This window comes from Chrysemys picta, chromosome 25 (genome assembly GCF_011386835.1).
Source record: "Chrysemys picta bellii isolate R12L10 chromosome 25, ASM1138683v2, whole genome shotgun sequence".
Lineage (NCBI taxonomy): Eukaryota > Metazoa > Chordata > Testudines > Emydidae > Chrysemys > Chrysemys picta.
Genome location: NC_088815.1, coordinates 3448768 through 3474311, shown reverse-complemented (window position 1 = coordinate 3474311; position 25544 = coordinate 3448768). Strand labels below are relative to the sequence as shown.

General features: G+C 40.3%; 1 protein-coding gene across 2 annotated transcripts in view; it reads right to left on the bottom strand.

Moving 5' to 3' along the window:
• Positions 1-344: 344 nt before the first annotated feature.
• ZFR2 (zinc finger RNA binding protein 2) overlaps positions 345-25544 on the bottom strand; it is a 36024-nt gene continuing 10824 nt past the window's right edge. The window contains exons 2-5 of one of the 2 annotated variants that reach the window (XM_065578347.1): positions 12413-12647; positions 11529-11643; positions 809-979; positions 345-482 (exon numbers count right to left, since the gene is read on the bottom strand). In XM_065578347.1, coding sequence (XP_065434419.1) covers positions 888-979; positions 11529-11643; positions 12413-12647 — 442 coding nt within the window. In that variant the 3' untranslated portion in view covers positions 345-482; positions 809-887. Of the gene's footprint in view, positions 483-808; positions 980-11528; positions 11660-12412; positions 12648-25544 lie in introns of both variants that reach the window. The other variant, XM_065578346.1, reaches the window with a different exon arrangement.

Sequence of the window (25544 nt, the reverse complement as noted above, 5' to 3'; positions counted from 1 at the left end):
GGTGGTGGTGCTGTTCACTGTGCTGCTCCATGAAGAAGAGCTCGTAGATTTCGGTTGCTGTGGCGGGGGTGGCGGCTGCTGATGCTGGGCCGGGGGCTGCTGAGGTGGCTGATAGTAAGTGCTAGCTGCTGTGTATGCTGTGGCATCATAACTGGAGTAATTTGACCCTAGCAGGCAGAAAGAAAAGGGAGCAATTTTATGAGGGTTATAGTCGAAACAAAGAGAATTACAGTGCAACACCTGCATGACAGCTACCTCCTTACCAGAGTATGATGCAGAAGTGGAGTTGTATGAAGAGGAGGGGGTGTACGAGGAGATGGAGGAGGCAGATGCATTCTGCTGAACAGTTGTTACTGTTGGGTAGGCATTGTAGCTTGAAGATGTGGCGCTCACTGTTTGAACTGGCTTAATTGTAGTCACCTGTCTCTGTGGCTGGCTCTGACTATAAATACCACTAGATTGACTGTAGCCACCTTTGGAGCCTAGAAAGCAAACACACAAGTTCACCTTCTTGCAAAGCTGAAGACAGATACATGTGCTTCTAAACTATTACAGTCATCTCTCTTTACTAATAATAGATATTTGCTAAACAAGACACTGGAAATGTATAGCAATTGGGTACAATCTATACGATGAGAGACTGCAAAACATATTAGCCTGGAAAGAAGTGAAAGATACAGATGAATAATCGATCAGTCCTTCCCTTTTCCATTCTTTCACAATAAAAAAGCATGAGGTCACTCAGATTAATAGCAGGCAATTTTAAAAACTACAGTAAATGAGGGGAGGTTTTTTTTTTTTTCCTTACCTGTAAGTTTGGTTTCTCATAGTGGAACTCACAGCTGGGTAGGTTCCACCCACTCATCCCTGGAGATAGCTGGCTGATTTCAGGTGTAAAAGGGAGACTCCAATAACCAGTTGCAGGACAGGAGACACCCCTGAAGATCTATTCTCAAGCTTTCATACAAATTGGTTAAAACTGGAAAGAGATATTTTTAATGCACCAAATAAGACACACTCTCTTCTTAAAACAGTAGATGATTATAAAAAAGAATTCATACTTTAAAAACTAGACCTAGGAAGGGTTCCTCTGGATTGGTGGATGTCCCCACTATGAGAAACCAAAAATTTTCTTCTCTCATTCACAAGGACCATCCAGCTATCCAGAAGACTCACTGCTGGGATCTAGCAGGCAGTAAGGTAATGAATGTTGCCAGAAACAAGATAATGGCCAAAAGGAAGGCAGGGAACACCACATGCACTAGAATTTTTGTATTACGCTCTTAAATATCAAACGCAACTTGTTGAACCCTATGGCTGAAGGCTGTATCCATTGACGTGAAACTTTTCAGTGTTGGATGAAAGAACACACATAGGCCATGTAGTTGCCTTGCAAGTTTCCTGCTTCAAAGCACCATTGCTTTCTGTCCAGGAAGAGGAGCTCAGCCTTGTCGTGTGCATCATGAATCCTTTGAAAGAATCTTTACTAGGTGTGAGGTACCCTTGCTTCATTGCCAGTCTGATCCATATGAAAATTGTAGCCTTTGAGGTTTTCTTGCCTATCTTGTAGGTGCCTTATATGACAAGCAATGCATCCGACTTCTATGATTTGGCTCTACCCAAGTAATATTTTAGAGTGCTCCAAACATGTAAAGTATGCAGCAATTTCAATTGCAGCATGAATTGGTCTGGGACAAAAATGAATGAAAGGCAGTCTCTGACATAGAAAGACAAATTACCTATGGGCACATTTGTACCGGGTCTGAGAACCATTTTGTTTGGAAAAATATGCAGATACTGCTCCGATAGATAATGCTCCCAAACAGAGAAATTTGATCTGCTGAGACAGAATACATAAATAAGGCTGTTTTGAGGAATTGTATATAAAAAAAACCATTTGGATAAGGGTTTAGAGATGGCTTTGTTGTAGCTTGTAGAACTAAGATTAAATTCCAAATTTAAAATATATGACATATTCTTGGGAACAGATACAGCTTTTAAGGAATATGTCACATAATAATGGGGAGCATTACTGTTAACTTCCTTCCTGAAGACAGACATCTTAGTGCTGAAAGTCGAATAGACAGGAAAATAGGGCTTAAGCCTTACTTGCATCTGGCCATAAGGAACTCTAATATGGCTGAACTGGAAGGTGCCAGAGGCTGTCTGTTTAACCCACACCCACTTGGCATGGTGCTCTGTCCCCCTCTAGTGGTGGCTAGGTTACATAGAGGTGGATAAGTCTAATACAGCCTTGGACATTAACAGAATCTTTTTAACTCAAGCAGTAAAGTCTTGTACAACAAGACCCAGACGTCCAGCTTCGATCCCTGCTTCCAATAACTCACACAGGAGAGTGGTGTTACATCTCTAGTGCACAGTCTACACTAAATGAGAAAATATGTTCAATATGCCTTGATAAGAGCAGAAAGTAAAGTTCTTCCTAGATCACTAATCTCAGATTCCAAGCATTCCAGCCTCCAAAGATCTGGACGGAGGAGAGAGGTTGGAAAGCTGGAATGGTTCTCTGCATCCAGTAAAGAAACCAAAACCTTCAGGGCCAAAAAGTGACTTTAAGAACCATTCTTGCTTTGTCTAATTGACTTTTCCTGGCACCTTTGGTTAGGATGTATACAGGAGTTGGCCATTCCATGTGATGAAGGTGGTGTCCATGTGGCAAGAGCCTCTCTGGTGCTTTGAGAAGATCTTAGTGGTCTTGTTTGTCTGAGACACAGAGAGATCCAAGTGTGGAGCATCCCAGGCTGATATAAATTTCAGAATACAGTCTGGTCCAGCTCCCAGTACTCAAGAGACAGTCGATGGGTTAGCCAGATGGCTTGATGGTTTAACTTTTTTGATAGAACTTGTTTTGATTGCTAGCTGCTGTGTCCTTTAGTAACAACTTTTGGTACCTCCGTTGGTGCACATACCCATGGCTCTCCCTATTATCATCATCACTCTAGTATAACTGGGCATTATTTTCAAGTAACAAACTGCTTTGAGTTTTAGACAGTTATGTTTAGGGTAGTCTCTCTTTTTGAACATTTGCAGTATGAGGGTTCACATCTCTCTTGGGCACCCCAACTTGACAGGCATTTTCATCATCTTAAGCTGGTGTGGCTCTGAATGAGGTTTGCCTGCCAGGAACTTTCCCAACACCAGAACTACCATTTTCACGGGAGTGTCAACACATGATCCAGTTCTGCCAGAGGAGAGCTTACAGAGGTCAGAGGTAAATAATTTCCCGTTAAGCAGTTTCTATAAAGGGACTAAGATTCTAGTCAGTTATGGTCCGTACCATCATTTTTGATGATCTGTGATAAAGCTGAATTAGACAAAACTACTACTGAAATTTGTCCATGGGTAAGACTACAGTGCTGAAGGATGAGAGATGGAAATCATTCTGTGAGGGAATTCCATGAGTTTTTGGGATAGACAGTAAAACCATACTGCCATAGAAGTTGTATTGAACTTGGTGAGTCTTACAAGCCTTTCTGCATTTTGAACTGTTTTGTTTATTGAGAGATTGTCAAGATAATGATAAATCTGTATCTCATAATTTGGACATTACAAATACCATGAGATTTGAGAAAATTGTTTGGAAGGGAAAATGGAGATAGGCAACGATTGGCATCTTGTTTCTGGATTTAAAAAAGTTCCATTCAGAGTCTTGTTTTCCTAATTCAGAGGAGAGAGAGATCCAGCAAAAGCCTCTAGTTTATTTTGACATCACAACTCTGGAACAGTTTCCTGAACATTGTTCTTCGAGAGGGACTGGAGCTACTGCTTTTAGTTTTCTAAGTTCTGAATGCATTGTTGCACTGCTAATTTTTTAGTTCAATTTGCAGGGAAGAAAAGGAGGAAAAAAAGGAGGAATTTGCTGAAACTATCAGATATCCTTCACTTATTACCTCTAGTCCCTATTTGTCAAGACAAATAGTTGTATCAACCTAGCCACCAAAACATCCTTAGGAATCCTCCAAAACAATGAGAGGCCACGAGCTGGCACAGATTAAAGAGACTCTGAGAAGCCCTGTTTCTGAAAGGATCCCGGGACATCCTCATTGAGGGACTACATATGTATTTCCCATGTCTGAAGGCATGAAGAAAATTAAGAGCTGGTTATAAATACTGTAATGTCCATCCAGGTCAGTGATCCAAGTTCATGCAAGAGGTCCAGTATCCAGGAGATCCAATCCAAGGGAAATGTACAGTGTAGTAGCAGGTGGAGTCAGACAAGGCAAAAAGACAGGATGAGATGGGGGCAACAAGACAGAATCAAACAGGGTCCAAGTAGCAACTAATGGGAAATGGCTTGATGATCCAGAAAGGAAGCAGGAAGTTTATATATAGTAACCAACCAGAGTCAAGATCATGTGGCCAATCAGGAAGCAGAATCCTGGAAGCTGGCCCACAGAAGTCTGTGAATTCCCTGTTAATTGGATGAGTTGGTGTGGTGTGATGGCCAAGGCTGCTTTCCAAGAACCCAGTGGGCCTGGCTTCGAGACCAGGCCCTAACAAAGGAGGTTGATATCAGGATTGACATCAGTATATTAAAAAATGACTCTCAATGATCTTGCTGTTATGAAGAGACTGCTCAATTTTGAAGAGTTATTAAAGCTTTTTCTTTTTCTCAGGAACCTCTCAATAAAGATCAAATGAAGCTGGGTGAGATTTGAGCTAGCAGTCAAATCAATGGCCAGCGTTCTAACCTACAAATTTCTTCTTGCTATAGCATTGCAGAAAAGTGATGTCAGAAAAAAACTTGTTCCAGCAAGCATCATAACTCAACGAAAGCTCTTGGTTATTTTGGAAAGATCTCTCAAAGCAAAGGTAGCTTTTTATCCATGACAGAGAATGCTTGAACAATACTATACCAAGTAATTGAAGCTCAAGGCAACTCTTGCTCTTCACTTTAGCATTTTTTTAAATTTAGAGGCCTTAATAACCAGCAGTATGGATGGAGTCTTTTCCAAAATTATGTGCCAGGACCAAGAAGCTGTAATCTGATAATGTGTCTTCCTAGAGCTTGTAGAGTTTAAGATAAGCCTTGCTGAGGAACCTCTTGGCAGGTGAAGTCCTGAATCATGATTTTCTGAAGACACTAGTGAATACTGCATTAACCTTGGATTTCCTCATCTAGAGTGCATTTTTGAAACACAAGAATGCTTGGTCAGCATTATCTGCCCAGTACAAGTTGTCTTCTTAAATGCAGTTCTATTCTGAAAAGTGGCTAAAAAAAAGTCATCATGCAGTTCCATGTTTATTGTGTCTCCATATCAAATTTATGCAGTTTAGAAATATTATTTCGTAACAGCCCCCCCTGCAAATTTTACATAGGCTAATAAAGTTGCATAGGTTTGAGAGCAGAATATGGCTTAATATATATATTACTGTCGATGCACAAAGGGAAAAAATAACCCAACTAGACATGCCAAGAGCCCAGGCTGAGTTTGCAGAGCTGACAGTCAATCACACAGTATTTTTTGTCCTTTGTAAACTGAGCAAACGTGATAATCAATGAGACACAAACATGGAAGCCAACAAAGTGTACATAACACAGACACTCAATTTCAGAGCAGAATTGCACTTTAGAAGTTGTCTAAATCATCCCGGTCAAGAGTCATCTGGTATCCAAGTCAAGGAGTTCACGTTGCTTAAAAAAAAAAAAAAAAAAAAAAAAAGCAATTCTAAACTACTAAGATTTTCTGGTTTTTGCCTTCATTCCATCTTTCCTCTTTGGCAATGGTGGTGAAGAGGAAAGATGGCGATTACTTTTTGGATGAAAGGGATTAAGAGCTCTTATCTTTTCATCTTCATTTAACTCTTAACCCAAGAATGGGGAACATAACATTTGATGGCTCTGCTTCTTTCTGAATTGAGAATGGTCCCTAATGACCAGAAAAGGGGTATGGACAATCTAACTCCTTGGATGCTGACTTTTTTCCTTCAGAATGAAAAAACAAATTTAAAATAATTATTCCTACGCCATTAAGTCCTGGTCATAACAAGCTGTTTTTGATGGAATTAAAATTTGGCCTTGAAGGAAAAGCTTTAGTGTACTACGATGGCAGAAGGATGGAAGTAGATGGCCAGACACTGCTGAGTTGACTTGCTAGCATATTTACTGCCTTTGGAAGCAATACTTTTAACAGATCATTTGCTGTGTCGTTTGGAGAGGCCCTTGTCATCACAGCCCCACACACTCACTCCCAGGAAGGTGGAAATGGCTGAATTCTACTAGATTGCATTTTCCCTACCGGATCTTCACCTAACCATGAAGTTGAGGGAAAAGAAATCACAAAATGGAGGACTTGCCCAGTGGTGCTGATGCAAAGGTAGAGGAAGACCATTGCTGGGAATCTTCCCTGAAGCAAGGCAGAGGAGAAAAACCGTCAATAAAGAGAGATTGCTGCAGCCAAAATGTTTCTTTGGCGCAGAAGCAGGACCAGCTCAACCAAGAAGCTCCTCTGAAGTACCACGTCAGAGGCCCAACCACCACTTCGGCAAAGCAGAGGAAAAACAGAATGCAGGAAACAGGAGTGTTCAAGAGATGGGGATGGCTTCCCAGCAGGGGGAGTAAATCTGGAAGAGCCAGCCAAGAAGGTAAGAAGAGCAAAGTGCTTCAGAATACAGCTAGCACTGAGCACAGTGGCAGCTCAATTGCATTTGGTTATCAGAATCTCCTCTTGCCACCAAAAAGTCGAGCCAGCTGCCTCTGTGGACGAGTGGGAGAGACCTACCCAGCAGTGAGTCTTCTGGATTGACCGACGGACCCACATATGAGAAACTTCTTCACAGAGCATGTAGTTAACCTGTAAAATCCATTACCCAAGAAGCCAGAGAACTGAATATTGCAGCTGGATTTCAACAGGATCTGGAAAAATTTATAACCAATAATAATTTGTAGTTACATATGCTAAGATGTGGACAGTCAAATTTCATCCTTCAAGGATCACTGCAGAGGCCAAGAATAAATCCTCCCTTCATGACCATGAATACAAGCAATTGACTGGGTGTTTTATAATTTTTTTTGCCTTCTTCTAAAGCTTCAAATAATCATTGCTACAAGCAGAATACCAGACTCGAAGGACAACTGTTCTCATACATTATGGCTAATCCTATGTTCTTAAAATGCCTGATTTAACCATCATCCTACATGTATTCATTTTCACTCCACTTTGGGGCCTTAAGGATTCCAGAATAATGAGGCAAAATTCTCATCAACTTCAACAGAATTTTTTTCTGAGAAAGGACTTCAGGACTTAATGTGAATAATTTCCTATGTCCATTTACCTATAGCAATTGGTTCCAAAACCTTAAGTGTGTCATGGATTTGTAGAACCCTTGAAAAGCCTCTAGCCAAAAAGTACCCTTGAGCAAAACTTCATAACAAAATGCTTATTATGGTATGTTTGATTTGCTTTTTAAATAGAATTATTTAACTAGCTGAGTTAAATATGAAAAAATTCTGAATCAGAAAGATAATCTAGTGCTGAAAATATAGTAACCCAATTTGATCCTCAAGGGAAAAGCAGCAAGAAAACAAATTTTTAATATTAAATATGCTCTCAACGTGACATGAGCGCAATACCTTTGAACTATAATAAAAAATGAACAGAATCATGCAGACTTATTCCAGTGGGCTAAAGAGACTTCAGTTATCCATGGGAATTCAAAGCTATTATTTTCCCCACCAGAGGGAACCTATACAGTCACAAAAATGAAACAAACATTTAGAATTCACAGGTTTTAAAGTGAATCCTAATTCCTAGTAAAGTTACCAGGATCAGATAGTATTCACCCAAGAGTTCTGAAGAAACTCAAATGTGAAATTGCAGAACTACTAACTGTGGTATGTTTCAGAGTGGTAGCCGTGTTAGTCTGTATCAGCAAAAACAACGAGGAGTCCTTGTGGCACCTTAGAGACTAACAAATTTATTTGCGCATAAGCTTTCGTGGGCTAAAACCCACTTCATCAGATGCACAGAGTGAAAAATACAGTAAGCACTATATATATGAAAAGATGGGAGTTGCCTTACCAAGTGGGGAGTCAGTGCGAACGAGACCGATTCAATTAAGGTGGAAATGGAAGTGGTATGTAACCTATCATTTAAATCATCTTCTGTACTAGATAACTACTCCTGAGGGCATTCCGTGCCAAAAAATTAAAAATTCTGCTCCAACAAAAATTCTGCACATAATATTTTAAAATTTTACAAAATTCTGCAAATTTTATTTGTCAAATAAATGTGGAGGCTCCAGCACTGGCTGCACGGGGTGGGAGATCACTGTGCAGCTCCACCCCTGGGACACAGATTCAGTGGTGAGGCTGCACCCAACCCTGACACAGCGCAAGGACTGGGCCTGCCCCAGAAACACCCCAGGACCCTGCCCCTCCATGCCAGATGCATCAGGCGTGGGCGGGCAGGCTCAGCAAGACAGGATCCAAGTTTGGGGGGGGGGGGGGGGAGGGAGGGGCTACAGGTGTCGGTTGAGAGGATTCTGTGTGACGCAATCTGGGTGCAATGGTAATGCAACTTTGCAAGGGGGTCCAGGTGAAGGTGGTTGGGGCTCAGCGAGGAGGGGGGTCTGGGAGGGATAGAGCTTGGCGGGGGGGTCTTGGTGTGAGGGACTCAGCGGGGGGGGGGGGAGATGTTGGGGGAATGTAGCTCAGTGGGGTGGGGATTCAGGTGCAACTGGCTGGGGCTTGGTAGAGTGGGGATCCAGGTGCGGGTGGCTTGTCAGAGTCATCCAGGTGCAGGGGAGAGGGTTTTGAGGCGAAGCAGGAGAGTCTGGGCGTGAGGGGGTCTGGATGCATGGGGGTTGGGCAAATGGGGGAGCAGCACCCTGTACAGTGATCCTTCCCCTGCAGCTAATGAGTGATGGGTGCAGGAAGCGTGGGAGGGAGAGTTTGCAGACCTTCCTACAGACAGGGGATAAATCTGGGGGTGGGTCTGACCCGGCCCTGGATATCATGCAGGGGAAGAGGAAGTCCCGTCCTCCCCAGTCCAGGGTAGGACCCACCAGCTGGGTCTTCCCCAGTCCCGCCCCACAGTGATTTACCTCTTTGCTGGCTGCCCTAGGTACCTGAAACATACTGCTGGGGAGGGTCTCATGACTGCTCTTGTTGCTTCCCCATCAAAGTCATTTTTCTGTGGGGAAGCAAAAAAATCTGCAGGGGACATAAATTCTGTGCATGCGCAGTGGCACAGAATTCGCCCAGGAGTAAGATGACTGGAGGATAACTAATGTGATGCCAATTTTTTAAGAAGGCTCTAGAGGCAACCCTGTCAATTATAGGCCAGTAAGCCTAACTTCAGTACCAGGCAAGTTGGTTGAAACTATAGTAAAGAACAGAATTATCAGACACATAGATGAATACGATTTGCTGGGGAAGAGTCAACATGGTTTTTGTAAACGGAAATCATATCTCACCAATCCACAGAATTCTTTGAGGGAGTCAAATAAACATGTGGACAAGACTGATCCAAGGGATATAGTGTACTTAGATTTTCAGAAAGCCTTTGACAAGGTCCCTCACCAAAGGTTCTTAAGCGAAGTAAATTGTCATGGGATAAGAGGGAAGGTCCTTCCATGGATCAGTAACTGCTTAGCTGATAGGAAACAAAGGGTAGGAATAAAAGGTCAGTTTTCAGAATAGGGAGAGGTAAACAGTGGTGTCCTCCTGGGGTCTGTACTGGGACCAGTACTGTTCAACATATTCATAAATGATCTGGAAAAAGAAGTAAATAGAGTGAGGTGGCAAAATTTGCAGATGATATAAAGCTATTCAAGGTAGGTAAGTCCAAAGCTGACTGCGAAGAGTTACAGAAGGATCTCACAAAACTGGGTGACAGGGCAACAAAATGGCAGATGAAATTCAATGTCGATAAATGCAAAGTAATGCACATTGGAAAACATAATGCCAACTATACATATAAAATAATGGGGTCTAAATTAGCTGTTACCACGCAAGAAAGATCTTGGAGTCATTGTGGATAGTTCTCTGAAAACATCCACTCAATGTGCAGCAGCAGTCAAAAAAGCAAACAATGTTGGGAATCATTAAGAAAGGGATAGATAATAGGACAGAAAATATTATATTGCCTCTATATAAATCCATGGTACGGCCATATCTTGAATACTGCGTGCAGATGTGGTCGTCCCATCTCAAAAAATATAAATATATATTGGAATTGGAAAAGGTTCAGAAAAGGGCTACAAAAATGATTGGGGGTATGGAACTGCTGCCATATGAGGAGAGATTAATGAGACTGGGACTTTTCAGCTTGGAAAAGAGATAACTAAGGGAGGATATGATTGAGGCCTATAAAATCATGACCGATATGGAGAAAGTAAATAAGGAAGTGTTATTTACTCCTTCTCAGAACACAAGAACAAGGGGTCACCAAATGAAATTAATAGGCAAGAGGTTTAAAACAAACAAAAGGAAGTATTTCTTCACCCAACGCACAGTCAACCTGTGGAACTCTTTGCCAGAAGATGTTGTGAAGGCCAAGACTATAACAAGGTTCAAAAAAGAACTAGATAAGTTCATGGAGGATAAGTCCATCAATGGCTATTAGTCAGGATGGGCAGGGATGAAAACCATGCTCTGAAGTGTCCCTAGCCTCTGTTTGCCAGATGCTGGGAATGGGCAACAGGGGATGGATCACTTGATGATTACCTGTTCTGTTCATTCCCTCTGAAGCACCTGGCATTGGCCACTGTCAGAAGACAGGATACTGGGCTAGACAGACCATTGGTCTGACCCAGTATGGCCATTATATTCATAGCAAAGTCTGTGCAAGCAAAGATGCATAGGAGTCAGTTTTGTGCTTTTTGCGTCCTCAACAAAAATGTGACACTATCCCTACATTTTTTACTATAATTTTCTCTACAAATAGGGCATGCTGTATATATTTTATATTTAATTATATTTCAATATGTAAATACACCCAGAGGCTTGAGGAATGGGCTTGATTTTTTCTAACTACTCAAGGGCTCCTAGTAAATTATTTTTCACCTGACAATTGAGTAGATGTACTTAACCCATAAAAGGAATGATCTTCCAAAGTGTAATATTATAAGTTACTTTTCACATTCTTATCAAATCCAATTCTCTATAAGAGCCAGTATTTCCATCTTGGTTTCAAGTCACCACTGTGATTTGTATTTATACTCTATCAGTTCATGTCATATGTAGACAGCTCTCTTTTTCTTATATGTATGAAAATAAATATTTGTGCATTCAGATTCTTACAAATCTTTTTTTTTTTTTAAAACATTAGTATGAAGTAACATTTGTGTCCAAGTTATGACATTTAATGAAAATGCCACACCCGTAAGAGAAGATTTAAGGCATTTTCCAAAGTTGCTAAAAAGTCTAATTAAGCTACTTTTGACACCTTACCTGCAACTGATACCCTGCTGCCAATAAACCTTTAACATTTTGAACCTCCCAGGACTGTACATACTTTGAAATAACACTAAAGTTGTGAACACTGGGTTCCTGTAGCACTCACTTGACTGGTAGTACGAGTCTGTGGCAGTGTGTTGAGGCTGGGTAGCAACTGGCTGGTAGTACTGTTTGCTCTCATAGCTGCTTGCAGATGTAGACCGTCCATAACTGTAACCATCCTGTATATGAAATTCCAACAGAACAAAAAAGAAGCCAAATTATGAACACACAGCCCAATGCTACAAAAATTAATAGATAAATTAAGCATTCTTTACCAAAATGGCTATCAATTTGCTAGAGTCCAATTAATTGCTAAACTTTTTTTATGCATTCGTTCATGTCAACTGGGGAGAACAAGTCAGTTTATAATAGAAAAAAAAAAAAAAAATCAAAAAGCCACCCAGATTTCATTCTGCAGCTCTTGTTTCAAAGTTGATAGTCCTTAGACTTTAGGAAATTAAAGCTATGTATGTTCTTAGATTTGTACCTGTTTTGGCGCTCTAGTAATTTGGTTTGATCCCTCAGCATTTGCTGATATATATAAATGTAGTGCTTTTATGTGTAGTCAAAAAGGTATCAAATATACTAGAGCCCGCAAGTCCAACATCTTGAAGGATTTATCAGAAAAAAATCCCTTAATACCAATATATTAATTTTATAATTAGTATCTGTATTATCTTGGTGCTTGGAAACCCCAATTAAGGATTGGAATCCATTGAGCCTGTAGAAATGTAGCATAAAACACAGTCCTTGTCCCCTTTTCAATTAAAGATTGGAAACATATGGAGTAAAAACAAACAAACCACAAAAAAAAAATAAAAAAATCATACATTACCAGCCTTATTCTGCTTCCCAGACAAAAATGTATACGATGCAATTAACATGGACAAATGCTGCTCAGATAAGTTACCAATTAAAGTGTCACCAAAAGGTTTCGTGGATTGATACCTGGTAGTTTGGTGTTGTAGTAGGCTGGGGAGGAGGTTCCTGCGGCCGAGTTCCATAACCATAGTCCTGTCCTGAATGCGATTGGTATGCTCCATAGGCAGCAGTTGCAACTGGCCTGGCAGCCTGCACTGTGGGAGCATAAGATGGCGTCACAGTATGTGCCACCCCAGGAGCTTGCTGGACAGTGTAGCTTGCCGCAGTGGTTGGGTGGGAATAAGCTGTAGCAGGTTGAGTGCTGAAAGACAAGACAAAATTTAAAGTCTACAGCATCTCAAGGTTTTTAAACTGAGGCATAAGTTTCACACAAAATCTGACACTACATTTTCATCTCATCAATCAAGCTAGTACACATTATATATGTATCCTTTGATTAATACTGAAATAAAGTTAATGTTGAAACTCAATACTATGATCAAAACTGGAATTCAGATAAAGAAAGGAAGGATACAAAGAGGTGGGGTACTAACAATATATTTTTGTACAATCTGACATCATTTATCAACTAGCAGCTTTATTGAGGTAAAGGGGAGAGTTCTAACTTCCCTGATTTTAGAATATTAATTCCCATGGTTTGATCCAGGAACAAGTCATTTTGAACCCTTTTTTCCAAGTCCTCCAATTCAACATATATCTTGCTCTGCGGCCAATTACATTTCCGTACCACAACCGTTGTACTAGAGTACAAGGGTAAATAACATGGGGAAAAAAATGTCTCGTCTCTAACACACTTAGGGTATACACAGAACTTCATCCAACTGTAGGGCTAACAACAAAAGGCCATATCCTTAATTAATGTAAACCAGCTGAGCATCTGGCCCAAGGATGACAGAATTTGGGTTCCTTCAGTTTACCTTTTATCGTTGGTTATTTCTCCAATGAATCTCATTTTTCTGCACATATTAAATACTGTCATTTTATATCCTGCTATACAATTGTTTAAATATACACGCTCTCATCAAAATGTTACCACCACAACACCATACAGGTTTAGAACAGATCATGCTAACCAATCTCTAAAACCAAGACAATGCAGCCAACAGCATTTAAGCCAGGAGACCCCAGTAATTTAAGTTTAGTGTCCATTAAGACAGACAATAACAGAACCAGCAATTCTTTGAAGCACTCAATTCCAAGTGTAAATTTATTTAAAATTCCCCCACTTAATTTAAAGCAGTGCTACTTGTTCCTAATCTAGTCACTGATAAACCGCATATTCAGGCAACCTTTTTCTCCCATGACACTCACTCTCTGTTTTTGGAGAAGGATTCTCCATTTGCAACATCACCACATCTCTCTCTCTCTGACAAAAGTGAACTAGTCATGGCTCTTTCTGGAGCAGCCACTCCAAGCTTCTGCCAGAGAAAGATGCTAAGAGAAATACTATAGAGGCAATATGCTATCTTACGTACTTATATGGCCTCCATCACCTCACAATCTTTAACGTGCATTTATCTTCACAACACCCTTGCAGGGATGGAAGTTCTATTACACCCAGTTTACCAATAGGGAATTGAGGCACCGGAAGACCAAGTGATTTGCCCAGGGTCACACAGGATGTCTGAGGGTGAAGGAATTGAAACTGGTTATTCCATAGCACAGGCTAGCACTTCAGCCATTGTCCCATCTTTCCTCTCACTGCACTTCTAGTCCAAGGAATTCCACAATGCCTCAAGATCACACTTGTCCATTAAAACTAAAATTAATGGGAGCTACATATGTGTTTTCAGAATATTCTTCACACTGAATTTAGAACTCAATATTACTGTTTTATTTTAAATAGCCTGGATGGCCTTCTTCTCCCCCACACACACTCCAAACTGTGCATACTGTACTACTGTCTGTTTGGTACATTTGAAAGTGTTCTATAGTGTGAGAAATAAGATTATGTATTTTGCGGTTACATTCATCCTTCTTCACTAAAAGTACCAATTAAGACAAAAATTGTATCACTGGTGATAGCTAATTTTTTAAACTTGTAATTTTTGTGTGGGTATGAGAAAGAAAGATAATGTAAACGGAAACCAAGATAAAGCATGCTTGTGACCAAACACCTTCTCAATAGTTGGTTATTTATCAAGCATCCATAGACACACACATAAATAAGGGGTGCTTATTCAACAAAATGAGAGCAAATTAAAATACAATTAAAACTATGATTAAAAGCCATCCTCCAAAAATTCAAACAGATAATGTAAATGAATTGTTCCAGTACAACCAAGGAAAGGTCATCAATATGCAACCAAGATCGGACATTGTAAAATCCACCTTTGTGATGAAGTTTAAAATGTTTATTAAAATAGGAGAGCGCTACATAATATAGTTTTTGGAAGTATGTATTTCTTTGCTCTATAGCCCCTTGGTAAAGACAAATAAGCAGAGACATAGTTTATTTGCAGCTTCTATTAGTAGTAGTGTAAAATTCATTGAAGCAATGATGTGGGGCAATCTCATTTTCGACGCTAGCACATCAAAGAAGTAGGGTCTCCCAAAGAGTATGTTGACTAATCGCAAACATTAGAGTGGGACATTTGATTGACTAGGAGGAAGACCATGAAGAAAAACAGGTTCTAGTAACACACAAATATTGTGGAAGTCAACAGTGAAGGAGAATGATATATATTATAGTGTAAATACCTGAGATTTCAATTATTTTTTTTAGTTTAGACTAAAAGCCTGATCAAAAGCATGAATGGATCAGGGCTTTGCAAAGCAGGATTAGTATTTACTTCACAGTAGGAACATCTATCACTATACAAACAAGTAGATTCCTTCCACTCACCAGTAAACTGTGAAGGGATGAACTAGAAACAACCTGAACACTAAAACGGTTATTTTAAAAGCATCTTCAACACAAGAACTCAGAAAGGTAATGTAAATTATATAAAATTAGAACAGCACTGTAGCCAAATAAAAGTTGTTTTCCCAGTTTCGAGAATTTTTCCCCTTAAGCAAAAATATATCTGCACCAGTTATGAAACTGGCAGCAATACCGTAAGTCCAACAATACAAACATTGTTAATATGTGGATTATCTAGGATTCTGACAGCTCCTAAAAGAATTTTTTGCATAATTTACTACACAAATTAATCCCTTAAAATACACAGTTATCCTATCCCAATTTCAACTCAGCTTATTGTATTCTACTTAGCAAAATTCTCCTTGTAATTTCAGTTAAAGAGTTTTCTTCAGGCAGTGTTGCCACATCCAGGCACACAAACCAAGATGTTGGTGCACTTTTTTCTGGAAATGGACTGTATAATCATTTGGTAAAATGCTTTGTGATCCTTCTGGATGAAAAGTTCCACATTGTATAAATGCAAGTTATTGCCACGCATCAAGAATTCAAAATGGACTTCTGCAACCAGCAACACTATAACTGATTCATGACAATATACATGCAAGCATATTAAGCCCTTCATTCCTATCACCAGACTGGTCAACTGTGATGAAAAACTCAAGTAATTTTTATCACCAGTCCTAGAGCAGAGGAAGAAATTCCTCCTCAAACTGAGTATGTCTTTTCTGGAAGTGAGAGAATGAGAGACTAGTGAACTGGGGACTGATCAGGGAGAGAGGAGAAAAAGGGAGAAAGGCTGGACAAGGGTTGCTACCAGAAACTTTGGTGGGAGAAGGGATCTCAAACTCACTCTCTAACCTTCCTTGACAGGACAACATCAACAGGGATTGCTGTTTTTCCTTAATATCAGTCTCCTGCATGGGAAAGTATCATGAGTATGACCTATGATTATTTGTCAAAATGCTAAATGGTCATATATATATTTTAAAATGTTTTAACCAACATTAAACAAGGAAATGAAGCTAGCATGACTGGTTGCACTAAATCACATGCCAACATGCAATATTCAACTGCAATAAAAATTAGGAAAGTCTTATATTATAGTAAGCTTAATTATCCATTTACAATTAACACAAGTAGGAAGGAGGTGTGGGTGTGTGCAAGAATTGGGCCCCCTTTTTTAAACAACGTAAGCTCTTTGCCAGGAAAGTTTACACATTATAAATAGAACAGGAGTACTTGTGGCACCTTAGAGACTAACAAATTTATTAGAGCATAAGCTTTCGTGGGCTACAGCCCACTTCTTCGCATGCATAGAATGGAACATATATTAAGGAGATATATATACACACACAAATATACAGAGAGCATGAACAGGTGGGAGTTGTCTTACCAACTTTGAGAGGCCAATTAAGTAAGAGAAAAAAAAACTTTGAAGTGATAATCAAGCTAGCCCAGTACAGACAGTTTGATAAGAAGGGTGAGAATACTTACAAGGGGAGATAGATTCAATGTTTGTAATGGCTCAGCCATTCCCAGTCCCTATTCAAGCCTAAATTGATTGTATCTAGTTTGCATATCAATTCTAGCTCACCAGTCTCTCTTTGGAGTCTGTTTTTGAAGTTTTTCTGTTGTAAAATAGCCACCTGCAGGTCTGTCATTGACTGACCAGACAGGTTAAAGTGTTCTCCCACTGGTTTTTGAGTATTATGAGATTTGTGTCCATTAATTCTTTTGCGTAGAGACAGGTTTCAGAGTAGCAGCCTTTAATGGACACAAATCTGACATCAGGAATCATAATACCCAAAAACCAGTGGGAGAACACTTTAACCTATCTGGTACATTGTATTTTTCTCCCAGAAGGATACACACTGCAGAAGGGAAATATCCCCCTAGGATTAGAACAGGTCTTCAGCTATTAAGGGGTGGGGTATTTTTTGTTTTGTTTTTGTGGACATAGAAGTTGCACAGGTGAAAGACTGATTTCCAATTCAATATAATCTATTGGGCCACAGACCAGTAACTAAGTCTCTCAAACTATTTCACCAAGAATACGTTTATATGTATTCTCCTTCCTGAGTATCAAATAGTCAATGCACAGAACTGGAGTAAGCAGATCTAGGTTCTAAATCATAGCTCCGACACTGACACACAACTCAATCCATCTCAATTTCCCTTCCCTCAATCTACAAACTGAAGTTAGTATTTCTTACCTATTTTACAAGAGTGTTGTAAAGCTTAATTCATTGCTTAAAAAACCATTCAGAATCCGCAAATGAAAGGTACTACTATAGAACTCCAAACTATTACACCACCCATAGGTAAATTTAAAATTACCAGAGTGGGTGGGCAAGAATGTGATCTAAAGCAGCAAAGAGGAATTCTCAACTAACTCTTCACCAGGGATGTGAAAAACTCATATTAGAAGCTGTACTTTATGAGATTAATTTTACAATTTAGCCATTTGCAGCAATCAAACCTCCACCCCTTTAAAACAAAAACAATTTCAGAAAAAAACAGCTTAATACACAAGCAAAAATGGACAGACAACATAGGACAGATTTTAAGATAAACAATTGGGAAGAGATAGATTCACTGAATTCACTTCAATATTAACTGGAACAGTCTTCCTCTTCAGTTCTGTTTTTTCTGTACTACAGGTTAGCCTGGTGAACCTAAATTATGTATAACCACTTAATATCATGATTAGCAGCTTGCCACTGATGGGCTTTCTTCTCAAAGAAGAGAGATTTTTTACTATATTGAAATGCTTTCCTCTCTTGCTTATTTCAGAAGGACAATTAAATACAAAAGTATACTTTAGGCATTCTTCTACATTTCTCAACTACTGATAGACCATTCTTTCAATATAAAAGGAAGAGTCTACCTCCCTCCACCTCCAACAGAACTGAGCCAATTGGCAGACTACTGGCCTTGCACAAGGCAGAAAAACTCAACTGACAAAGGGGACAGAAGTTAATCTAATCTAGCACTGCCACAGGAACATATTTCAAGAACAACGCACTTTCTTTCGCCTTTTGTTGTTTTTGTTACTGTAGGGTCTTCAAACAGTCAATACCTATGCTCAGAGAGTAGATCTGTGGCTGGAGTGTTGACTGGTAGTTTAATGAATCCTTATAAAATTAATTTTTTTTCTAGTCATGCACAGATTTTGTGTTATTTAGTAGTATTTATTAGTGTAAGTTAAGGTCATAGTCAGTGAGTTATATGGAGCCGTGGTGCCTGTGCTCCACCAATATTTAGGAAGGCGGGCCTGGCTCCACCAATGTTTGGGTTTACCGCGCTTTGTGGGGCCCCACGCTACAGGGGGATGCGGGGTCCAAGGTGGGCTGGCACTGGCAGCAGCGAGCGAACCAGCTCCAGCCCTCTCTGCTCCACCCCGTCGGCTCCCGACATTACTCAGGGGAGGGGGCAAAGCTGGAAAGAGGCGGGGTGGAACTTGGGGGGAGGAATGGAATGGGGGCGGGGAGTGGGCAGAGCAGGGACGGGCTGGGACCAGGTTGCTCACTGCTGCCAGCGCCCCCACTAACTCCCCAGGTACTCCTCTGGGTCCAGGGGGGCCTGGCGCCAGCAGCAGCAAGTAACCCACCCAGCCCACCCCTTCCCCGCCTCTCTCTGGCTTCCCCTCTCCTGAGTGATGTGGGGAGCCGTCAGGGCGGAGCGGAGCAGGCTGGGCTGGGCCACTCGCTGCTGCCAGTGCCAGGCCCCCCACTAAATCCCCAGACCGCCCTGGACCCCCGTCCTGCTGAAGCGCAGGGCCCGGGACAGTTGCCCCGGTCTGTTCTATGGATGGGATGGCTCTGTTTGGGCCCATTCTGGGCACCACCAAAAATTAACCATGGGTGCCAAGTTTGTACAAGGTTCCAATATAAACTCACCTCTTGGTTTCTTAATGTTCAACTTCTTAAAAATAGCTCACGGCTGAAATATAAGTTGCTTGCTTATTAACAGAAGTTTGATTAAAATGCTTTCTTCCATTTTTGAACTAAGAAAATCTTTTTCCTGCTGTAAACAACTGTTTACAACAACTGTTTTCCTGCTGTAAACTCTCCTCACTGAGGGCTGATTTCCAGGTCAATTTTCAAAAAAAATAACTGTAGCATAAGTGAGGAAAAAATAGGTTTTGCCCATGAACCGTATGAAGTTTCCATTAAAATTCAGAGTTACAGGATTATACAAATATAGCAATGTTAATTACATCCATGTGGTTTTCAACTACCTTTCCCATATGGAATTCCAAAATTGCACGAGTTTCTAATTATCCAACTGCACAAGTACTTAGTGAAGTCTGAGATTAGCGTTTTCATTCTTGTTAAAAGCCAAAAAAATTAAATACAAAGACTTGTGAAAATATAAATCTCTGCCCTAATATTCAATTGGCACTCTCAGATACGCACACCTAAAATCAAACAATTTTTGTGAGAGTTACAAGGACGTATCCAAGGGTAAAGCAGAGGGTTTCTTTGTGAATTATAGACAACTGGAAATCTGGTCAATTTTAAAAAGTTAAAAATAGTTTCATGTACTACCCCAACCCCAAAATACCTCCAACCAGTTTGTGGATTCATTCATTCATTCCTCTATTTTAAAAATCTCTTTCTCTTCCCAAGGTTGCTCAAAAAAACTCAGAGGAAACTGACAATACACAACACTGTCAAATGCACAAGAACTAAAAATCTTTCAGTATACTTAGGTATGAATACACATCTTGAATACTGGGTGCAGATGTGGTCACCCCATCTCAAAAAAGATATACTGAAATTGGAAGAGGTTCAGAAAAGGGCAACAAACATTATTAGGAACAGCTTCAGTATGAGGAAAGATTAATAAAACTAAGGGGGGATATGACTGAGGTCTATAAAATCATGACTGGTGTGGAGAAAGTAAATAAGGAAGTGTTATTTACTCCTTCTCATAACGCAAGAACTAGGGGTCACCAAATGAAATCAATAGGTAGCAGGTTTAAAATAAACAAAAGGAAGTAAACCTGCTGAACTCTTTGCCAGAAGATGCTGTGAAGGCCAAGATTATAAAACAGGGCTCAAAAAAGAACTAGGTAAATTCATGGAGGATAGATCCATCAATGGCTATTAGTCATGATGGACAGGGATGGTATCCATAGCCTCTGTTCGCCAGAAGCTGGGAATGGGTGGCAGGGAATGGATCACTTGATCATTACCTGTTCTGTTCATTTCCTCCGGGACACCTGGCATTGGCCACTGTCAAAAGACAGGATACTGGGCTAGATGAACCTTTGGTCTGACCCAGTATGGCCGTTCTTATGTCAAATCACAATAGTAGATAAAAGAACTTCAGAAGTGTTATTTTTAAATTCATGGTGCCCTTTTATCTTTTGCATTCCTGATTGGAGTGCATTTTAAAATTTAGCTTTAACATTACAAATCAGAATGTTAATAGGTTTTAAGTTTTTATATATTGTATTACTGATAAAGGGGCTAGGACTTTGTATCAATGTGAAAGTTTAAAATATAAGAAGAATCATCATAACCATTATACTTGTTTCAAACAATACATTTTGGTCCTTGCCAGATCAGAACAAGTGGCAAAACTATATTTTGCTAGTTTCAATAGTGTGCTTTGACAAAGCTCTTCCTTCCAACACACACAGTGGAGTGTAAGTTTCCTATGCGACAGCACCAGAGGCAAGGTCTAGGCTCTACACAAACAAAGTCTGGTAGACCACTGGATAGGTAATGAGAATTCAAACATGGAAACAGTTTTTCTGCCTCATCTTTTATTGTTAACATCACTGAAAAAAATAAGTTTTGCTAGAGCTGTGCCAACTCAATCAAATACTCTCCTGTCTAAATTAGTTAGTTGATGTAAAGTGAGAAAGATAACCTGCAATCAACATTCAGATTAGTTCAATGCTTTCTCATGAAGCCTTGACCTTATTATATTAAATAACAGCCCTTGTAAGTTTATTCTCCAAGCAACTATCCCAAGGTACTGAAGGAAACATGATTAAACAGTTTCTAAAATTGCCAGCAGAAAGTGGCAATCCTGAAGAAATTATAAATTTTCCCTTTGTCTCAAAGTTACTCCCTGCATTCATTTTTTTTTTTTTAAATAGTTCAGTTATCTTACAGCATCTGTCCTTTTTCTAGCTAATTCACATATGCGCAAAAAGATAGGTCTTCAGGGCATGAGCCATAACATTTGAGGGCCTAGACCTGTTCTGAGTGGCCAGATGCTGCCTCACCTGAGCCTCACTGACATCTTGAGCACAGGGCCTAAATAAAGACAAGTAACAAAATGAGGGGAGGGAAGAGAAATAAAAAAATTAAAATAAATAAAATCCCATGCCCAACTCCTTTTCACGGTATCCTAACCCTTCATCCAACTATCATTTTTATTGTTTCTAGTTTTTAATTCTTGCCTTCCTTAGTTTTCAAGAAACAGATCTCTGAAGACAGAATGAAAAAGACACCATAAGGTTCCATCATATTTGTTGTCTCAATGATTTTTATATAAAATATTTACAGTTTGCAAGTACAATGACTTTTTCTAACTGCAAACTCAAAACAGACTGTGTGAAGCAAGCTAAGTTCTTTCCGTTTCATATATCGTCACCACCAAACGGTATTGCCAGTTCTTGCAATTTTATCGTATCATGGCATTTTGCTTAAAACTCCAGCTCCTGGAATCATGTGAACACATCTGAATATTAGCTATCATTAAAAACAAAAATCTAGCCCCCATTCTTGCAGAGAAAAACTTTAAAACCTGAACCCTAGAGGCTCAAAAACCAGAAGGCAAATGAAAAGACCCCCAAGTATATTTTTTAAACTCACAATTTTTGGGGGGCCTCCCTTTGATTTTTGAATGTTTGGTGTTTACAATACTGAGCCTTGCCTACTCTTTTTTAACAAACATTAGGTCCTTGTTTATTTAACTTCACATTGTAATGATCTCTTTTGGCAAATCACCAGTGTGCATGTGATTATATATTTTTCCTGAATTAAGACATTGTAAAAGTGTCAACATTCATGCTTCTCATGAGAGAATTCTTAGGGTTCCAGGCAAGATCTGAGTTGAGGATTATATCATCCCTCCAGTTGTAAACCAGAAAGAATGCTTAGTGAAAACCACTTAAGTGCGCTAAGGGACAACAATACAACCCATACACACACATACACACACACACAAAAGCCCAAGAAATATGATATAGAGCAATATTCCTACATGTATCAGCTTCTCTAATATACTGTCCATTTCTTTAGCATATCAGCCCTATTGTCAGTCAGTCACCAAGGTCACACTCAGATAACCTTAGTTCTGCCCTTTGTTTGATGCCAGTGTTCTTGTAGGATTTATTTCCCACTATTTGTGGTTTTGAATCCAATACTAATCCTCTTTAGGGACTTTTACCAGTTACAACAAATTTGTTCATCTGTTTGCAATATTAGACATAGTACTACTATATTTTTAACAGTTTAAGATGAGAAAGCTGTGTATAGTACGATTGTACACTGAAGCGAGTTAATTGCAAGTTATGTTTTGGAGATGTGACTCTTATATTAGGCCACTGAGCTATGGGAATTCAGCATACAGAAGTATACTACAAGTTATTTTGATGTTAACATAACATTATTTTAGAAGTTTCTAACTTTTTACCTATTGGGTGAGTCCTGCACTTCTGTTATGTAGTAATTACACAAATAGTAATGCTTGCTTATGTTGCTTGTTTCTAAATGACAGGTAGCAGATGCAGCACATTGTGAACTTCATCTGTTTTGTTCTGTAGACTCCCTTTGGTGTATGAATATCTTTAAACGTATATTATATATATGCATGCCTTCAAAAAACATATACCTGAAAAAAAGCTTTCAGTTTCTAGCTTGCAACATTTGGTTAGACTTGATTTTAAAAATATGAAAAATATGTTCATGTGCCTGTAAGGATTCTCTCATTACTCACTGATTTACATTAGAGAAGTTCTAACAGTGCACCTCCTATGATTTTTAATTAGGCATTAGGTTTCAAGTACGGCACAGAGCAACTTAGGTTCTACAGAATGTTTTGGAAATTATGTGCTACCATGTACCAATAGTATCCCACAGAGTTTATGATCAGGACGTCATGGCCTTCGTTATTTATATGCTACTCCAAATCTTAATTTGTAGTTGTTTATTGGGTGTGTAACTCAACATTATGGAGTGCCATACAGTGATAGATTAAAAGCATCTGTTTTTAGGCCAAAGGCTTTTAGACTTTCAAACTAGATTATGACTAGTTGGGCTACAAATCTATTCATATACAATATCATGAGTTAGACTTAGCTTGGGGGATGGGAGAGGGTGCTGAATTGCTACCAGGATGTCGCTCCTAACCCTGTTTAGTGATTCCATATCTTTCTGTCACCCTCTGGTTAGTGGGGGGGGGGGGTGTCACACATTTGAAGTTCAAGAGTGTCTGTACATCTGGATATAATGCTAGATTACGTACAAATACAAAGTTCGTTTAAAAAGGTCATAAGATACATATGGTACATATCTGCAATAACCCAAATTTAGATAAATTTAATGATACAGTTTAGATATTAGAATCCGAATACTCGGGTACATCAGTCATGAAAACTTATACAGAGAGTTTGTTGTGAAAAGCAAATATATGAATGAGTGTAGATTGTCCCTCAGTATTTAAGCATTTAGGATGGGTTGACCCTTAGTAGATATACTTCTCTGATGGATTCTTTCAGTTACTTTCCGATTTTGCTTCTCATCATCACTCCAGCTCATCTCTCCTGGTATTGCCAATGTCCGGTGATGTGTTCTAGGTAGATATCCCTCGATCACCAGATGGCATCCAACACCATGAGCTGCTGCATCAGCTAAGCGCAGCATTGACCGATTCCGCATTCCTACAACACTCGCTCATTACTATGGTCACATGTGCCCAAGGCTCCGACGATCAGTGTGTGTATCTGAAGCTGGTAAGCCTTAGCTCTCAAGGTTTCAGCCAGAGGGGCGTATTACTCCACCTTTCAAGCTCGGGAGTTGCAGAAGGCCGGGGTCCTGTTCACAAAGGGCACTGTGACATCGACCATTGTGAACATCTTCTGGTCCTCGTTGGTGATAACTATGTCCAGTCACAGCTGACGGTCGGTTCCAGGGATGGCAGAGTTCACGGCCATCTTCCCTACAGTTGGCGGTATGGCTCTGACTAGGCAATCTTGGATGGTGTTAAATCGCAGCTGCCAGGCTCTGGAATGGGGCTTGCAGCTACACCGGACGTGGGGTAGCGTCTCATTGGCATAGCCACACTTCCTACATCGCTTGTCCCGATTTCCACAGCGGATGGCTCCGTTCACTGGAACACAGTTGAACCAGGTCCTATGGATGAACCTCCGGTCAGCAAATTGGGTGAAGCTGCTCCCAGGGAGGAAGTGATTACTGGTGTCCCACTTGCACGTCACCTCAAATGCCTTGGCCTGGTCCGGTTTCCGTTTCAGGTTTTTCACATATTGGCAGCCGATGGCATCCTTCAGGATCCTCTCCGAGTGATGAATGCAAGAAGCCTGGGAAACAAGCAGGAAGAATTGGAAGTCCTGGCACATTCAAGGAACAATGATGTGACTGGAATAACAGAGACTTGTTGGAGCAACTCACATGATTGGAGCACTCTCACGGATGGGTATAAACTGTTCAGGAAGGGCAGGCGGGGGAGAAAAGGTGGAGGAGTTGCACTGTATATAAGAGAGCAGTAAGATTGCTCAGAGCTCCAGTCTTTGGGTTAAGTTTAGAGGCGAGAGCAACAAGGATGATGTCATGGTGGGCTTCTGCTATAGACCAACAGATCAGGAGATGAGGTAGACGAGGTGTTCTTCAGACAACTTACAGAAATTTCCAGATCATAGGCCCTGGTTCTCATGAGGGACTTCAATCACCCTGACATCTGCTGGGAGAACAATACAGCAGTGCACAGACAATCCAGGAAGTTTTTGGAGAATGTTGGGGACAACTTCCTGGTGCAAGTTTGGGGGGAGGGATAGCTCAGTGGTTTGACCATTGGCCTGCTAAAACCAGGGTGGTGAGTTCAATCCTTGAGGGGGCCATTTAGGGATCTGGGGCAAAATCAGTACTTGGTCCTGCTAGTGAAGGCAGGGGGCTGGACTCGATGACCTATCAAGGTCCCTTCCAGTTCTAGGAAATAGGATATCTCCATTAATTTAAAGTTCTGGAGGAACCAACTAGGGGCCATGCTCCTCTTGACCTGCTGCTCATAAAGAGGGAAGAATTGGTAGGGGAAGTAGAAGTGGGTGGCAACTTGGGCGGCAGTGACCATGAGATG